General features: G+C 42.5%; 1 protein-coding gene across 1 annotated transcript in view; it reads right to left on the reverse strand.

Annotated features, from left to right (window-relative positions):
• The window catches only part of LOC112228385 (ceramide synthase), a 40,149-nt gene extending 23,471 nt beyond the window's left edge, over positions 1 to 16,678 (reverse strand). Inside the window, exon 1 of the mRNA XM_024393657.2 lies at positions 16,063 to 16,678. Within this exon, the coding sequence (XP_024249425.1) occupies positions 16,063 to 16,184 (122 nt within the window). The 5' untranslated portion in view covers positions 16,185 to 16,678. The remainder of the gene's footprint in view (positions 1 to 16,062) is intronic.
• Positions 16,679 to 17,675: the final 997 nt, after the last annotated feature.

Genomic DNA, 17,675 nt, shown 5'->3' on the forward strand with positions numbered 1-17,675 from the left:
CGTCATTGAAAATAAGAATGTGTTCTTAACTGACTTGCCTAGTTAAATAAAGGTATAAATATATATATTTTTTTAAATCGGCAAATCGGCGCCCAAAAATTTCCGATTGTTATGAAAACTTGAATTCGGCCCTAATTTATCGCCCATTCCGATTAATCGGTCGACCTCTAGTACCAAGTGCACTATTTTCCAGATGTTGCCCTACTCGAATTACACAGTAATAACTTCACTGCTATTAGCTTCACAACTGACATTTGGACTAGAAATATCAGCCCCATGAGCATGCTGAGTGACAGCACAGTGGCCGTCGAGGATTTCGTACTGAGGAAAGTTGTATTGCATGCTTTTGAATGTGCTGGTTGTCATACCGCTGCTGCCATTTCAATGGCATTTGAGAACATGTTTGAAACATGAACACACTAGCTAGCTCAATTCAAACAACTGACTCGAGAAATAAGCTCATCAAACGAGTCTTCAGCAGATGTGATACCCTCTGTCATGGCATTAAAACGGCTGCTCAACTAAACTGCCGACAGGCTGTGAACATGCGATTCGGTGGCATTCTACTTTACTGTGTTCCCACCATGCTCGAGGCTATGTACAAGGACCACTACTTCGACGCAAAAAAGAAACAGGGTTTAATGAAATGTTATATATATATGAAATGTTATATAAACAGCTGGACAAGCTGGAAACGGACACAGTGACAGTGCGCACCGAGACAGAAAGGCCACGGACAGACATAGTTGAAACATCACTGCTTGACATGTAAGATGAAATCCTGGTCGAGAATGAAATGACTGAACAATTGAACAACGAAACAGCACAGCAAGTGAAAGAAATACGTTTTGATGATGTTTTACTGGTAAATGGGGGGGGGACATACGTAAATGCCAACAAAATAACGTTTTGGTCAGTGTGGTGTGTAACCTTTATTTAACTAGGCATGTCAGTTGAGAACAAATTATTTTTTACAATGATGGCCTACCCTGGCCAAACCTGGAAGATGCTGGGCCAATCGTGCTCCGCCCTATGGGACTCCCAATCATGGCCGGATGTGATACAGCCTGGAATTGAACAGGGACTGTAGTGATGCCTCTTGAACTGCGATGCAGTGCCTTAGTTAACACACACATGGATGCAGCGGTCTATTTAAATGTACTAGAATGCTTAAAAAAGGCCCCAAAAATGTTAAATATAGGTTATCGGTATCGTTTTTTTGGCAAGGAAAATATTGGATATCTGTATCGGCCAAAAATGTCATATCGATGCATCACTAGTCCTAAGTATTTCAAAAACTAACTGCATTGTATTTAGGACAAATCATTCACTAAACCCTAAACCTTAACGAGTCCAATGAGCCCGACGTGAAAGACATACTGCTTTCCTGGCAACAGGCCCAACGGAGTTCGGGCTGCATTCGGAGTATTCATAGGCGATCGAATAAACCCCCACTGCCTTCCGTTCTACTAGCTAACATGCAATCATTGGAAAATAAAATCGACGACCTACAAGTAAGATTTAACTACCAACGGGACACTAAAAATGTAATAGCTTATGCTTCACGGGCTCGTGGCTGAAAGACGACATTAACTAGCTGGCTAGTTATACGATGTATCGGCAGGATAGAACAGTGGCGTCTGGTAAGACAAGGGGCGGCCGACTATGTATATTTGTAAACAACAGCTGGTGCAAGAATTCTAAGGAAGTCTTGAGGGTTTGCGTGCCTGAGGTAGAGTATCTCATGATAAGCTCTAAACCACACTATCTACCTAAAGAGTGATCTATATTTTTCGTAGCTGTCTACATACCACCGCAGACCGATGCTGGCACTAAGACCACTCAATGAGCTGTATTCCGCCATAAGCAAACAGGAAAACACTCATCCAGAGGTGATGCTCCTAGTGGCCGGGGACAATAATGCTGGAAAACTTAAACCCATTATACCAAATGTCTATCAGCATGTGGTGGCAGGTAGCCTAGTGGTTAGAGCGTTGGACTAGTAACCAAAAGGTTGCAAGATCAAATCCCTGAACTGACAAGGTAAAAATCTGTTGTTTGCCGCTGAACAAGGCAGTTCCTAGGCTGTCATTGAAAATAAGAATTAACTGACTCGCTTAGTTAAATAAAAGGTAAAACCTTTTTTTAATAATAATAAAAAATACAAAAAAAAGTTAAATGTGCAACCAGAGGGGAAAAAAATTCTAGACCACCTTTACACCACACAGAGACACGTACAAAGCTCTCCCTCGCCCTCAATTTGGTCAATCGAACCATAATTCTATCCAACTGGTAGCAGGGCTTGCAAATCATTACAGACTACAAAAGGAAGGAAAGCCAAGAGCTGCCCAGTGACACACACAAGCCTACCAGATGAGCTAAACTACGTCTATGCTTGCTTCGAGGAAAATAACACTGAAACATGCATGAGAACACCAGTTGTTCCCGGACGACTGTGTGATCACGCTCTCCGCAGCTGATGTGTGCAAGACCTTTAACTTCTTATGGCTGCAGGGGCAGTATTGAGTAGATTGGATGAAAGGTGCACAGAGGTGCCCATATTCAACGGCCTGCTCCTCAGTCACAGTTGCTAATATTTGCATATTGTTATTAGTATTGGATAGAAAACACTCTGTTTCTAAAACTGTTTGAATTATGTCTGTGAGTATAACAGAACTCATATAGCAGGCAAAAACCTGAGAAATTGCACTTCATGTTTTTTCTGGGGTGGCAGATTTTCAACCAAGCTCTCATTGAAATTACAGCGAGATATGGATGAGTTCTCACTTCCTGCGCCTTCCACTAGATGTCAACAGTCAATAGAACTTTGTCCGAGGACTCTAATGTGAAGGGGGGGTCGAATGACACAGGAAATAGTCACCACTGCCACGGGTTGACCATGCATTCACTGTGAGCGTTCACAGGGGAAGGACCTGCGTTCCACCGGTCATCTGAAGTCATTCTAATTCTCCGGTTGGAACGTTATTCAAGATATACACTGCTCAAAAAAATAAAGGGAACACTTAAACAACACAATGTAACTCCAAGTCAATCACACTTCTGTGAAATCAAACTGTCCACTTAGGAAGCAACACTGATTGACAATAAATTTCACATGCTGTTGTGCAAATGGAATAGACAACAGGTGGAAATTATAGGCAATTAGCAAGACACCCCCAATAAAGGAGTGGTTCTGCAGGTGGTGACCCCAGACCACTTCTCACTTCCTATGCTTCCTGGCTGATGTTTTGGTCACTTTTGAATGCTGGCGGTGCTTTCACTCTAGTGGTAGCATGAGATGGAGTCTACAACCCACACAAGTGGCTCAGGTAGTGCAGCTCATCCAGGATGGCACATCAATGCGAGCTGTGGCAAGAAGGTTTGCTGTGTCTGTCAGCGTAGTGTCCAGAGCATGGAGGCGCTACCAGGAGACAGGCCAGTCATCAGCAGACGTGGAGGAGGCCGTAGGAGGGCAACAACCCAGCAGCAGGACCACTACCTCCGCCTTTGTGCAAGGAAGAGCAGGAGGAGCACTGCCAGAGCCATGCAAAATGACCTCCAGCAGGCCACAAATGTGCATGTGTCTCCTCAAACGGTCAGAAACAGACTCCATGAGGATGGTATGAGGGCCCAACGTCCACAGGTGGGGGTTGTGCTTACAGCCCAACACCGTGCAGGACGTTTGGCATTTGCCAGAGAACACCAAGATTGGCAAATTCGTCACTGGCGCCCTGTGCTCTTCACAGATGAAAGCAGGTTCACACTGAGCACGTGACAGACGTTACAGTCTGGAGACACCGTGGAGAACGTTCTGCTGCCTGCAACATCCTCCAGCATGACCAGTTTGGCGGTGGGTCAGTCATGGTGTGGGGTGGCATTTCTTTGAGGGGCCGCACAGCCCTCCATGTGCTCGCCAGAGGTAGCCTGACTGCCATTAGGTACCGAGATGAGATCCTCAGATCCCTTGTGAGACCATATGCTGGTGCGTTTGGCCCTGGGTTCCTCCTAATGCAAGACAATGCTAGACCTCATGTGGCTGGAGTGTGTCAGCAGTTCCTGCAAGAGGAAGGCATTGATGCTATGGACTGGGCCGCCCGTTCCCCAGACCTGAATCCAATTGAGCACATCTGGGACATCATGTCTCGCTCCATCCACCAACAGACTGTCCAGGAGTTGGCGGATGCTTTAGTCCAGGTCTGGGAGGAGATCCCTCAGGAGACCATCCACCACCTCATCAGGAGCATGCCCAGGCGTTGCAGGGAGGTCATACAAACACGTGAAGGCCACACACACACTACTGAGCGTCATTTTGACTTGTTTTAAAGACATTACATCAAAGTTGGATCAGCCTGTAGTGTGGTTTTCCACTTTAATTTTGAGTGTGACTCCAAATCCAGACCTCCATGGGTTGATAAATTTGATTTCCATTGATAATTTGTGTGATTTTGTTGTCAGCACATTCAACTATGTAAAGAAAAAAGTATTTAATAAGAATATTTCATTCATTCAGATGTGTTATTTTAGTGTTCCCTTTATTTTTTTGAGCAGCGTATGTAAACCAAATTCTAAAGATTGATTCAGTACATCGTTTGACATGTTTCTACTGACTGTTACGGAACTTTTGGACATTGTCACGTTATAGTGGATGCGCTTTGTGACTTTGGAATTGTTTACCAAAAGCGCTAACCAAAGTAGCTAATTGGACATAAATAACAGACATTTTCGAACAAATCATGCATTTATTGTGGACCTGGGATTCATAGGACTGCATTCTGATGAAGTTCATCAAAGGTAAGGAAACATTTATCATGTAATTTCTGGTTTCTGTTGACTCCAACATGGCGGCTAATTTGGCTTCTGTTCTGAGCACCGTCTCAGATTATTGCATGTGTTGCTTTTTCCGTAAACTTTTTTTGAAATCTGACACAGCGGCTGCATTAAGGAGAGGTATATCTATAATTCCATGTGTATAACTTGTATTATCATGTACATTTATTATGAGTATTTCTGTTGAAACAATGTGGCTATGCAAAATCACTTGATGTTTTTGGAACTAGTGAATATAATAAGCCAATGTAAACTCAGATTTTTTTATATAAATATAAACTTTATCAAACAAAACATGCATGTATTGTGTAACATGAAGTCCTATGAGTGTCATCTGATGAAGATAATTCAAGGTTAGTGATTAATTTAATCTTTATTTCTGCTTTTTGTGAATGCTATATTTCGCTGGAAAATGGCTGTGCTTATTGTGGTTTGGTGGAGACCTAACATAATCGTTTGCAGCGCTTTTGCTGAAAAGCATATTTGAAATCGGACACTTTGGTAGGAATAACAACGCTTTAAAATGGTATGAGACACATGTATGTTTTAGGAATTGTAATTATGAGATTTCTGTGGTTTGAATTTGGCGCCCTCTATTTTCACTAGTAGTTGTCATATCGATCCCGTTAGCGGGATTGCAGCCATAACAAGTTTTAAACAGGTCAACATTCACAAGGCTGCAGGGCCAGACGGATTACCTGGACGTGTACTGCGAGCATGCGTTGACCAACTGGAATGTGTCTTCACTGACATTTTCTCCCTGTCTGAGTCTGTAATACCAACATGTTTTAAGGAGACCACCATAGTCCCTGTGCCCAAGAACACTAAGGTAACCTGGCAAAATGACTACCGACCCGTATCACTCATTTCTGTAACCATGAAATGCTTTGAAAGGCTGGTCATGGCTCACATCAACACCATTATCCCAGAAACCCTAGACCCACTCCAATTTGCATACCGCCCTAACAGGTCCACAGGCAAAGATAACTCCTCTCGTCCCATCTGGACAAGAGGAATACCTATGTAAGAATGCTGTTCATTGACTACAGCTCAGCATCCAACACCATAGTAACCTCCAAGCTCATCATCAACCCCGCCCTGTGCAATTGGTTCCTGGACTTTCTGACAGGCCGCCCCCAGGTGGTGAAGGAAGGAAACAATATCTCCACCTCGCTGACCCTCAACACTGGAGCCCCACAAGGGTGTGTGCTCAGCCCCCTCGTGTACTCCCTGTTCACCCATGACTGCGTGGCCATGCACGCCTCCAACTCAATCATCAAGCTTGCAGATGACACAACAGTAGCGGGCTTTATTACTTACAACTACGAGACAGCCTACAGGGAGGAGGTGAGGACAATCGGAGTGTGGTGTCAGAAAAACAACCTCTCACTCAACGTCAACAAAACGAGAGGATTGTGGACTTCAGGAAACAGCAGAGGGAGCACCCCCTATCCACATAGAAGGAACAGCAGTGGAGAAAGTGGAAAGTTAAGTTCCTCAGCGTACACATCAACGACAAATTGAAATGGTCCACCCACGCAACAGCGCCTCTTCAACCTCAGGTGACTGAAGAAATGTGGCTTGTCACCCTAAAAAACCCTGACTAACTTTTACAAATCCACAATCACAGCGTGGTACGGCAACTGCTCCGCCCTCAACCGCAAGGCTCTCCAGAGGGTGGTGCAGTATGCACAACTCTTCACCGGGGGCAAACTACCTGCCCTCCATGACACCTATAGCACCCGATGTCACAGGAAGGCAAAAAAGATCATCACAGACAACAACCACCCGAGCTACTGCCTGTTCACACCGCTACCATCCAGAAGGCGAGGTCAGTATCAGTGCATCAAAGCTGGGACCGAGAGACTGAAGAACAGCTTATATCTCAAAGGAAATCAGACTGCTAAACAGCAATCAGTAACAGAGACTCAATAACTGGCCACTTTAACAAATGGATCACTAGTCATTTTAAACAATGCAACTTTAATAATGTTTACATTACTCCTATCATATATATATACTGTATTTTATACCCTCCATTGCACCTTGCCTACGCCGCTCGACCATCCATATACTTATATGTACATATTCTCATTCACCCCTTTTAGATGTGTGTATTAGGTAGTTGTTGGGGAATTGTTAGATATTACTGCAGTCGGGAACCAGAAGCACAAGAATTTCACTACACTCGCATTAACATCTGCTAACCATGAGTATGTGAAAAATACAATTTGATTTGATTTGACTACAGCTCAGCGTTCAACACCATAGTGCCCTCAAAGCTCATCAATAAGCTAAGGACCCTGGAACTGAACAACTCCCTCTGCAACTGGATCCTCGACTTTGACGGGCCGCCCCCAGGTGGTAACGGTAGGTAACAACATATCCGCCACGCTGATCCTCAACACACGGGCCCCTCAAGGGTGCGTGCTCAGTCCCCTCCTGTACTCCCTGTTCACTCATGACTGCACGGCCAGGCACGACTCCAACACCATCATTAAGTTTGCCGATGACACAACAGTGGTAGGCTTGACCACCGACAACGACGAGACAGCCTATAGGGAGGAAGTCAGAGACCTGGCCGTGTTGTGCCAGGACAACAACCTCTCCCTCAATGTGATCAAGACAAAGGAGATGATTGTGGACTACAGGAAAAGGAGGACCGAGCACATTTTCATTGACCGTGCTGTAGTGGAGCAGGTTGAACTTCAAGTTCCTTGGTGTCCACATCACCAACAAACTAACATGGTCCAAGCATACCAAGACAGTCATGAAGAGGGCACGACAAATCCTATTCCCCCTCAAGAGACTGAAAAGATTTGGCATGGGTCCTCATATCCTCAAAAGGTTCTACAGCTGCACCATCGAGAGCACTGGTTGCATCACTGCCTGGTATGGCAACTGCTCGGTCTCCGACCACAAGGCACTACAGAGGGTAGTGCGTACGGCCCAGTACATCACTGTGGCCAAGCTTCCTGCCACCCAGGACCTCTATAATAGTCGGTGTCAGAGGAAGGCCCTACAATTTGTGAAAGACTCCAGCCACCCTAGTCATAGACTGTTCTCTCTGCTACCACACGGCAAGTAGTACCGGAGCACCAAGTCTAGGTCCAAGAGGCTTCTAAGCAACTTCTACACCCAAGCCATAAGACTCCTGAAAATCTAATCAAATGGCTACCCAGACCATTTGCATTGCATTGCCCACCCTCTTTTACGCAGCTGCTATTCTGTTATCATCTATGTCTAATCACTTTAATAACTCTACCTACATGTACATATTACCTCATTTACCTCAACTAACTGGTGCTCCTGCACATGGACTCTGTACCGGTACCCCCTGTTTATAGTCTCGCTATTGTTACTTTACTGCTACTCTTTAATTACTTGTTCCTTTTATTTCTTATTTGTATTTGGGGCTTGTAAGTAAACAACATCTGTTGTATTAAGGCATGTGACTAGGTCTGCACATTTTGGGTAATATTCAGGGGTGGAAACTTTCCGTGTGAATTAATGCCAATATATGGGAATATGTGCAAATTAATAGTAATACCATTTAAATGTAGATGTTTTCGCATTGGATATATTTACCATATCATAGGGAGACAGAAACATAAACCTTTTACCTAATCATAAGTAGACATAATTGCAAATGATTAAATCCTTCCAATAAAAATAAAGAAAAACAATTTAGTTACGAATTGAACTGTAATTAAATTAGTTGATTTCACATGGGATGATTTCACTGAACAACAAAAGGGAATATTGAATGATCTCCAATGATCCATCGCATCTCTCAAAAACGTTTTCAACATATGTGTAAAATGATTGTCTAGAAACTAAAGCTTTGGTTGTCTTCCTCTCAGGCCTCCATGTCTTTTCCCTGGACCTCCTCAATGTCCACCTCTTGATCATCAGACTCTGAGGCCTCATCTTCACTGTCACTTTCCAACCTTGTTGAGGATGGCTCGTTGTCAAGCTCAAAAAGCCTCAAATTTGCCCAGATGACTACCAATTTTTTAACCCTTGTATTGATCAGCCTGTTGCGTGCTTTGGTGTGTGTTCCCAAACAAGGACCAGTTGTGCTCTGAGGTGACTGATGTTTGTGGGATTTGGAGAATGATGGAGGCAACAGGGGAAAGAGCCTCAGATCCACAAAGTCGCTTCCACCAGGGGGCCGATTAGATATCTTAGCACGACTGCCATATTGCATCTCAATCCCAAAGCCCTTGCTTGGAACTCTACTTCGCCAGACTGCCAAGAACCTTGACCTCATTCAGGCCAAGGTGGCGAGACAGTAGTGATGACACCATAGGCCTTGTTGATCTCTGCACCAGACAGGATGCTCTTGACAGCATTCTTGGGGTCCTACATGTACGCTGCGGCATGTATGGGCTTCAGGCAGAAGTCTTCACTTTTTGATGCATTTCAGAACTGTAGTTTCCTCTGCTTGGAGCAACAGTGAAGTGGGCAGGACAGTACGGATTTCTTCTCTTACATCTGCAAGCAGAGTCTGAACTAGAGGTCGATCGATTAATCAGCATTTTGACACATTATGGCCGATTAAATTGCATTCCATGAGGAAACTGCGTGGCAGGCTAACCACCTGTGACGTGAGTGCAGCAAGGAGCCAAGGTAAGTTGCTAGCTAGCATTAAACTCTTATGATTTGATAATTGATAGAGCAGTCTGAGCGGTGGTAGGGGGCAGCAGGTTCGTAAGCATTCATTCAAACTATACTGCGTTTGCCAGCAGCTCTTAGCAGTGCTTGATTCACACGCTGTTAATGACTTCAAGCCTATCAACTCCTGAGATTAGGCTGACAATACTAAAGTGCCTATTAGAACATCCAATTGTCAAAGTTATATGAAATACAATGGTATAGAGAGAAATAGTCAACGCTTCATAATTCCTATAATAACTACAACCTAAAACTTAACTGGGAATATTGAAGAACTGGGAATATTCAGCCACCAGCTTTCATATGTTCTCATGTTCTGAGCAAGGAACTTAAACGTTAGCTTTTTTTACATGGCACATATTGCACTTTTACTTTCTTCTCCATTACTGTGTTTTTGCATTATTTAAACAAAATTGAACATGTTTCATTATTTATTTGAGACTAAATATATTTTATGTATTATATTAAGTTTAAAGTGTTCATTGTTCATTTAGTATTGTTGTAATTGTCATCATTACAAATAATATATATAAATAATAATAAAAATGTTTAAAAAATATCATCCGATGAATCGGTATTGCCATTTTTTGGTCCTGCAATAATTGGTATCGGCGTTGAAAAATCATAATCGTTCGACCTCTAGTCTGAACATCAGACAGGATGGCATTGTCTCCCTCAATCCATGCAATGGCTACTGCTATAGGTTTCAGGAGTTTCAGGCTGCTTTCCACTCTCTCCCAAAATACATCATCCAGGAGAATCCTCTTGATGTGGCTGTCCATATCGGCAGACTGTGATATGGCCATTTCTTGGAGAGACCCCTTCCCCTCCAGGAGACTGTCAAACATAATGACAACACCACCCCAACGAGTGTTGCTGGGCAGCTTTAATGTGGTGCACTTATTCTTCTCACTGTGCTTGGTGAGGTAGATTGCTGCTATAACTTGATGACCCTTCACATACCTAACCATTTCCTTGGCTCTCTTGTTTTCAGTGCCATTATGTCCTTGAGGAGCAGATTCAATGCATGAGCAGCACAGCCAATGGGTGTGATGTGAGGGTAGGACTCCTCAACTTCAGACCAAGCAGCCTTCATGTTCGTAGCATTGTCTGTCACCAGTGCAAATACTTTCTGTGGTCCAAGGACAATGACGACTGCCTTCAGCTCATCTACAATATAGAGACCGGTGTGTCTGTTGTCCCTTGTGTCTGTGCTCTTGTAGAATACTGGTTGAGGGGTGGAGATGATGTAGTTAATTATTCCTTGCCCACAAACGTTCGACCACACATCAGAGATGAATGTAATACAGTCTGCTTTCTCTATGATTTGCTTGACCTTCACTTGAACTCTGTTGAACTCTGCATCCAGCAAATGAGTAGATAAAGCATGTCTGGTTGGAGGGGTGTGTGCTGGGCGAAGAACATTCATAAATCTTGTCCAATACACATTGCCTGTGAGCATCAGAGGTGAACCAGTTGCATATACAGCTCGAGCAAGACATTCATCAGCATTTCTCTGACTATGATCCTCCATTGAGTCAAAAATGAGCTGTTGCTATCAATAAAGTGTCTGATTCATGATTTTCACCTCGAATAGAAGTAGGGGGACTTTTGTCAGAGGTTGTTTGTTGTGAGTGCTGAGGGAACTTTATGCACTTGGCCAGATGATTCTGCATCTTTGTTGCATTCTTCACATGTGATTTGGCACAGTATTTGCAAATGTACACAGCTTTTCCTTCTACATTAGCGGCAGTAAATATGTCTCCACACATCAGATAGTGCACGTGGCATTTTCCTGTAAAGATTAGGGGGGGGAAAGAGTTTTAAAAAACAACAAATACAATTCCATGTACAGATAAATAGCTAAGCAGTTAGATTAAACAACTCCTTTGTAAGATACATGTTTAATTTTAAAACATTTATGTAAACAGGTGAATTAACACTCAGTTAGCAGGCTCAAGCAAGCTAAAAATCCACACGATAGCAAAAACTAACTAGCAGAAATTGTTAACAAATTAGAAATTACTTAAACACACTTTGCCGTAGGCTACTATTTATTAGTTAACAAAATATAATGTATGTCACATAAAATATATTCACCCCACCCAATATTGTAATCAAAACTTACCAGAAAGCATGTAGGCCTTGGCTAAGACAGTGTGGTAGTGTGGGCTCTATAGCATCTCATTAGTGTGTAAGATCTTGAGAATCAGCTGTACATGTGATGGAAGAGCGCACTACACATGTGATGGAAGAATGCACTGTTGCATGAAGAGGATTGCAATGCCATTGAATTGGGGATAATGTAACCAAAATATGCCACAAGACCTAGAATTACCTTGTGTATCCCACAAAAAAACATTCAGCTAGCTTTTTTGATGAATTTAAGCAAAATTCCCCAAATTCCCAAGCTTAACTTCCCATGGACAATTTCTGATTTTCTTTTTAAAATTTACCAGAAAGTTTCCTACCCTTTGCAACCCTACATGTGACAAATACAATTTGATTTGACATCGTGTAATGAATAATGTGGATATTGAGCAAGTTGAGGAGACTAAACTGCTTGGAGTAACCCAGGATTGTAAACTGCCATGGTCAAAACATATTGAAACAACAGTAGCTAGGATGGGGAGGAGTCTGTCTATAATAAAGCGATGCTCTGCATTCTTAACAGCACTAACAAGGCAGGTCCTACCGGCCCTAGTTGTCGCACCTGGACTACTGTTCAGTCGTGTGGTCAGGTGCCACAAAAAGGACTTAGGAAAATTGCAATTGGCTCAGAACAGGGCAGCACGGCTGGCCCTTGGATGTACACAGAGAGCTAACAATAATATGCATGTCAATCTCTCCTGGCTGAAAGTGGAAGAGAGCTTGACTTCTTCACTACTTGTATTTGTGAGAGGTATTGACATGTTGAATGCACCGAGTTGTATGTTTGAACTACTGGCAGCTCGGACACCCATGCATACCCCACAAGACATGCCACCAGAGGTCTCCTCACAGTCCCCAAATCCAGAACAGACAATGGGGGGTGCACAGTACTACATAGAGCCATGGCTACATGGAACTCTATTCCACATCAAGTAACTCATGCAAGAAGTAAAATTGTATTTAAAAAACCTTACAGAACAGCAGGGACAGTGAAGCCACACAAACAAAGACACATGCATACAAACACAATAACAAACACACTATACACACACATGTACACATGGATTTTGTGTTACAGATGCTCTGTGGTAGTAGAGTAGAGGCCCAAGGGCACACACTTAATATGTTGTGAAATCTGTTATGAATGTATTGTAATGTTTTTAAAATGTATAACTGCCTTAATTTTGCAGGACCCCAGGACCCCATCCATGGAAATGACTGGTACAAGAAAAATATGGTGGAAACTCCCTCTAGCATAGAATCATGCTTTAATTGTAAGTGGAGTACACAAGTCAAGTGCACACTTCAGGAAACTGTGGGATACAGCCACACATTGAAAACTGACATTCACATAATAGCAGAAATGGGGCAGCTGAAAACCTTCTGGTGCAACGCTGTGACCATGTCTCTCTCCGTCACTGTGGAGGAAACTATTCTCCAATCCAGATAAACTCAGTGCTTTTTAAACTGGGGCAAGGTCATGTCTTGCCTATAGGTACCCTGATGCTGTTGTATCATTGTGCCAAAAAATATCAAATGTGGAAATGGCCACATACAGCATGATTTTCAGTTGGTTGGAGGAGCATGGGGCTCAAAATAGCTGAGCTGTGGGTTTGATTTAGGTATTGTATTGAATAAATGTCATAACAATATGTTTCTTTGGATTTAATTAGGCATATATTACTACTGTGTTGGCCAATAGCCACATACAATGATTATAGTAGGCTATATACATGGAGTGTACAAAACATTAGAAACACATTCCTAATATTGAGTTGCACCCCCTTTTGCGCTCAGAACAGTCTAAATTTGCCAGGGCATGGACTCCACAAGGTGTAGAAAGTGTTCCACAGAGATGGTGGCCATGTAGACTCCAATGCTTCCCACAGTTGTGTCAAGCTGGCTGGATGTCCTTTGGGTAGTAGACCATTCTTTATACACATGGGAAACTGTTAAGCATGGAAAACCCAGAAGCATTGCAGTTCTTGACACAAACCAGTGTGCCCAGCACCTACTTCAAAGACACCTAAATATTTTGTCTTGCCCATTCACCCTCTGAATAGCACACATACACAATCCATGTCTCAAGGCTTAAAAATCCTTATTTAACCTGTCCCCTCCCCTTCTACACTGATTGAAATGGATTTAACAAGTGACATAAAAAAAGGGATCATAGCTTTCACCTGGATTTACCTGGTCTGTCATGGAAAGAGCAGGTGTTCTTAATGTTTTATATGCACACAGGCCAGTTTATTAGGTACACCACCCAGTTCATGACAATGGATCGCACATGGCATTCGCATGCTATATAAAGCAAGCAGACAGGCATCGAGGCATTGTTACTGTTCGATTGAACTCTAGAATGGGAAAAACTAGTGACTTAAGTGACTTTGAGAGTGGTATGATGGTCGGTGCCAGGAACGCCAGATCCAGTGTCTAGGGTAAACAGAGAATGGTGCGACTAGGGTTGCACATGTTGGGGAATATTCGAAGGTGGAAACTTTCCGTGGGAATTAACAGAAATATATGCAAAATAATATTAAGACCATTTAAATGTAGATGTTTTTTTGCTTTGGATATATAGTTGAAGTCAGAAGTTTTTATTTATTTATTTAACCTTTATTTAACCAGGTAGTTGAGAACAAGTTCTCATTTACAATTGCGACCTGGCCAAGATAAAGCAAAGCAATACGACACAAACAACAACACAGAGTTACACATGGAATAAACTAGTTTACAGTCAATAACACAATAGAAAAAAATTAAGTCTATATACAGTGTGTGCAAATGGCGTGAGGAGGTAAGGCAAAAAAAAAAAAATAGGCCATAGTAGCGAAGTAATTACAATTTAGCAACTTAAAAATCTGCCGTTTCCAGCTACAAAGTCATTTCTAACATTTTTTTTAAAACCTTTATAGGCAAGTCAGTAAAGAACAGATTCTTATTTTCAATGACGGGCTAGGAACACTGGGTTAACTGCCTATTCAGGGGCAGAACGACAGATTGGTACCTTGTCAGATCAGGGATTTGAACTTGCAACCTTCCGGTTAGTAGTCCACCGCTCTAACCACTAGGCTACCCTGCCACCCCATTAACAATGTCTACACTGTATTTCTGATCAATTTTATGCTATTTTAATGGACTTTTTTTGCTTTTCTTTCAAAAACAAGGACATTTCTAAGTGACCCCAAACTTTTGAACGGTAGTGTATATTTATTTAAATGTATGTTTCATTGGATAAGCGTGTTGACATAATTACCATATTATAATTAATATGAGGCCTAGATTATTACATAAAGCATGGATTCGAACAGTGTGGGTACATGGGAATGAATTATCTGATGTTCTGTCATGGTGGTGGGCCTTGAACCCACCTGTAGGGGTGGCAGGTAGCCTAGTGGTTAGAGCGTTGGACTTGTGACCGAAAGATTGCAAGATCTAATCCCTGAGCTGACAAGGTTCAAATCAGTCTGGATTTGAACCAGGTTGTCTGTAGTGACGCCTTTAGCACTGAGATGCAGTGTCGGTAAAACACATCACTGGCTAAAATACCGCTAGAGATAGAACAACTCAAGCATCACATCCTGCAGCTTATCCAGACGGGCACTTCTAACAGGCAGGTAAAATAAACACAACACATACAGTTGCTGGCCAACAGATCGGAAAACAAAACTTATCCTATAGCCGTTAACGTAAAAATGATTCTAAAGAAAACAACATCAACACACCGGCTGTGTGACATTGTAGCAAACTGGAGAGGCATTCAAACGGAGTTTACCCGGCTACTGAGAATGTAGCCCCTGGGGCATCCACACGTTTCCAAATTTTTTATTTTCCCGTTAGATGAGCATTATTACCGAATTGATAAGAGCGTTATTAAAACCAAGCGATCCGCTCAGTATAGTTCAGCACTTAACATTGCATAACTCAGTAGCCACCACAGCGCTAGAGGTTGGCGGGGATTATCAACTGGAGTGACAGGGTTCCCAACTAGAGTGACAGGGTTCAAATGAACATTGAATTGACCCTTGCGCATGTCAGTGCGTAATTTTGATCAAAACGGAGCAATATTCCCAAGGTGTTAGTTATTATGTTGTAATTCACTGGGTTAGCCACCGTTATAATAATGCTACCTACAATAAGATGTCCGAGTACGACATGTAATGGCCATTAAGACTAATCAAATTTACAAACAAAACATATCTAATCTAATAATATATTTTAGCGCTGTTTGAAAGAGCAAATGTGGCTAATTCGGTTAAAACCTTGTGCCAAGCTCAAGACTCAATTTGTTTTATCAGCTTGCACGACCGTGCTAGCCAGCTAGCTAGCTAGCATAGCCTTAGGGCCAGCTACTGCTTGTCCAGGGTTAAACATATACCATAAAGAAAGGACATTAATAATTACCTCTCGCTGACCAGTACAACGTCGGCATCAGTCCACTGTTTGAAAATGGAAGGGAGTACTCTCCGAAAGATGAAGAAGAGACCGGGAAAAACTACGACGCCGCAAGCCAGCACTTGCAACATCCTTGCGTTGCACTTGTCCTGCTATCAAGCTAGCGACCTATCTATTATTATAATTTGGTTCGAGGGCTACTAAATGTATTTTACACACCGTGTTTTACACCGGTGACTGGGATTCGCCGTGTTTTCTAGACTGCATTGGTGCTCACGCCACAAGATCCAGTCACCGGTGACCGCTGCGTTTTTCCCTTGCCTCAGCAGCACCACACTGTACCGTTACACAAAAACTAGCGGTGAAGGTACCCGGTGATTGATTGGTCTTCACTCCTGCCCTGGCGCAAAGCCGGTAACGTTAGCCAACACGCTAACTACATGCCGCGGAATACACTTTAATTACGAGGTTTGAGATTATTCAACCAGCAAAAACATGCGCCCGGCAGTCCACGATGAATATCATAAATATGTGAATTAAACCGCGGAAAGGCAAGGTTCGACCTATGCTTCTTCGAGATGGGGTGCTATGCTGCTAACCATCAACGACTCGACAAGCGCTTTTATGCCTGACGGTGCAGACCCTACACACAGTGGACTGCAAGGTGCATTCCGCAAGACAGCGCCATCTAGGCAGCAGCGGACCTGTGCTGCATACCGTTACAGAACCCTGATTATTCAGAATTTAGCTGTTTTAGTAGCCAACTCTTACTAGTCTCCACTAGAACACTGAATTCGACCATGCATTATTATAAAAGCATGAGTTTTCTTTAAAAACATTCTATTTATATGTATCACTAAAGAGAAGTAGAAATATAAATATTCACCACATTTTTATGTATTTTCTGTATATGTATTGATGTAATGTGCATGCTATTTCTAATCACCTTAAACGCTGTATAAAACATATAAGTATCAAAAGAGCCCTGTCAATTTTGTATTTGCTCCACATTATGTATTTTTATTTAATTTTTTTATTTCACCTTTATTTAACCAGGTAGGCACGTTGAGAACAAGTTCTCATTTACAATTGCGACCTGGCCAAGATAAAGCAAAGCAGTTCGACAGATACAACGACACAGAGTTACACATGGAGTAAAACAAACATACAGTCAATAATACAGTATAAACAAGTCTATATACGATGTGAGCAAATGAGGTGAGAAGGGAGGTAAAGGCAAAAAAGGCCATGGTGGCAGAGTAAATGCAATATAGCAAGTAAAACACTGGAATGGTAGTTTTGCAATGGAAGAATGTGCAAAGTAGAAATAAAAATCATGGGGTGCAAAGGAGCAAAATAAATAAATAAATTAAATACAGTTGGGAAAGAGGTAGTTGTTTGGGCTAAATTATAGGTGGGCTATGTACAGGTGCAGTAATCTGTGAGCTGCTCTGACAGTTGGTGCTTAAAGCTACTGAGGGAGATAAGTGTTTCCAGTTTCAGAGATTTTTGTCGTTCGTTCCAGTCATTGGCAGCAGAGAACTGGAAGGAGAGGCGGCCAAAGAAAGAATTGGTTTTGGGGGTGACTAGAGAGATATACCTGCTGGAGCGTGTGCTACAGG

This window comes from Oncorhynchus tshawytscha, linkage group LG30 (assembly GCF_018296145.1).
Source record: "Oncorhynchus tshawytscha isolate Ot180627B linkage group LG30, Otsh_v2.0, whole genome shotgun sequence".
Taxonomy (NCBI): Eukaryota; Metazoa; Chordata; class Actinopteri; order Salmoniformes; family Salmonidae; genus Oncorhynchus; species Oncorhynchus tshawytscha.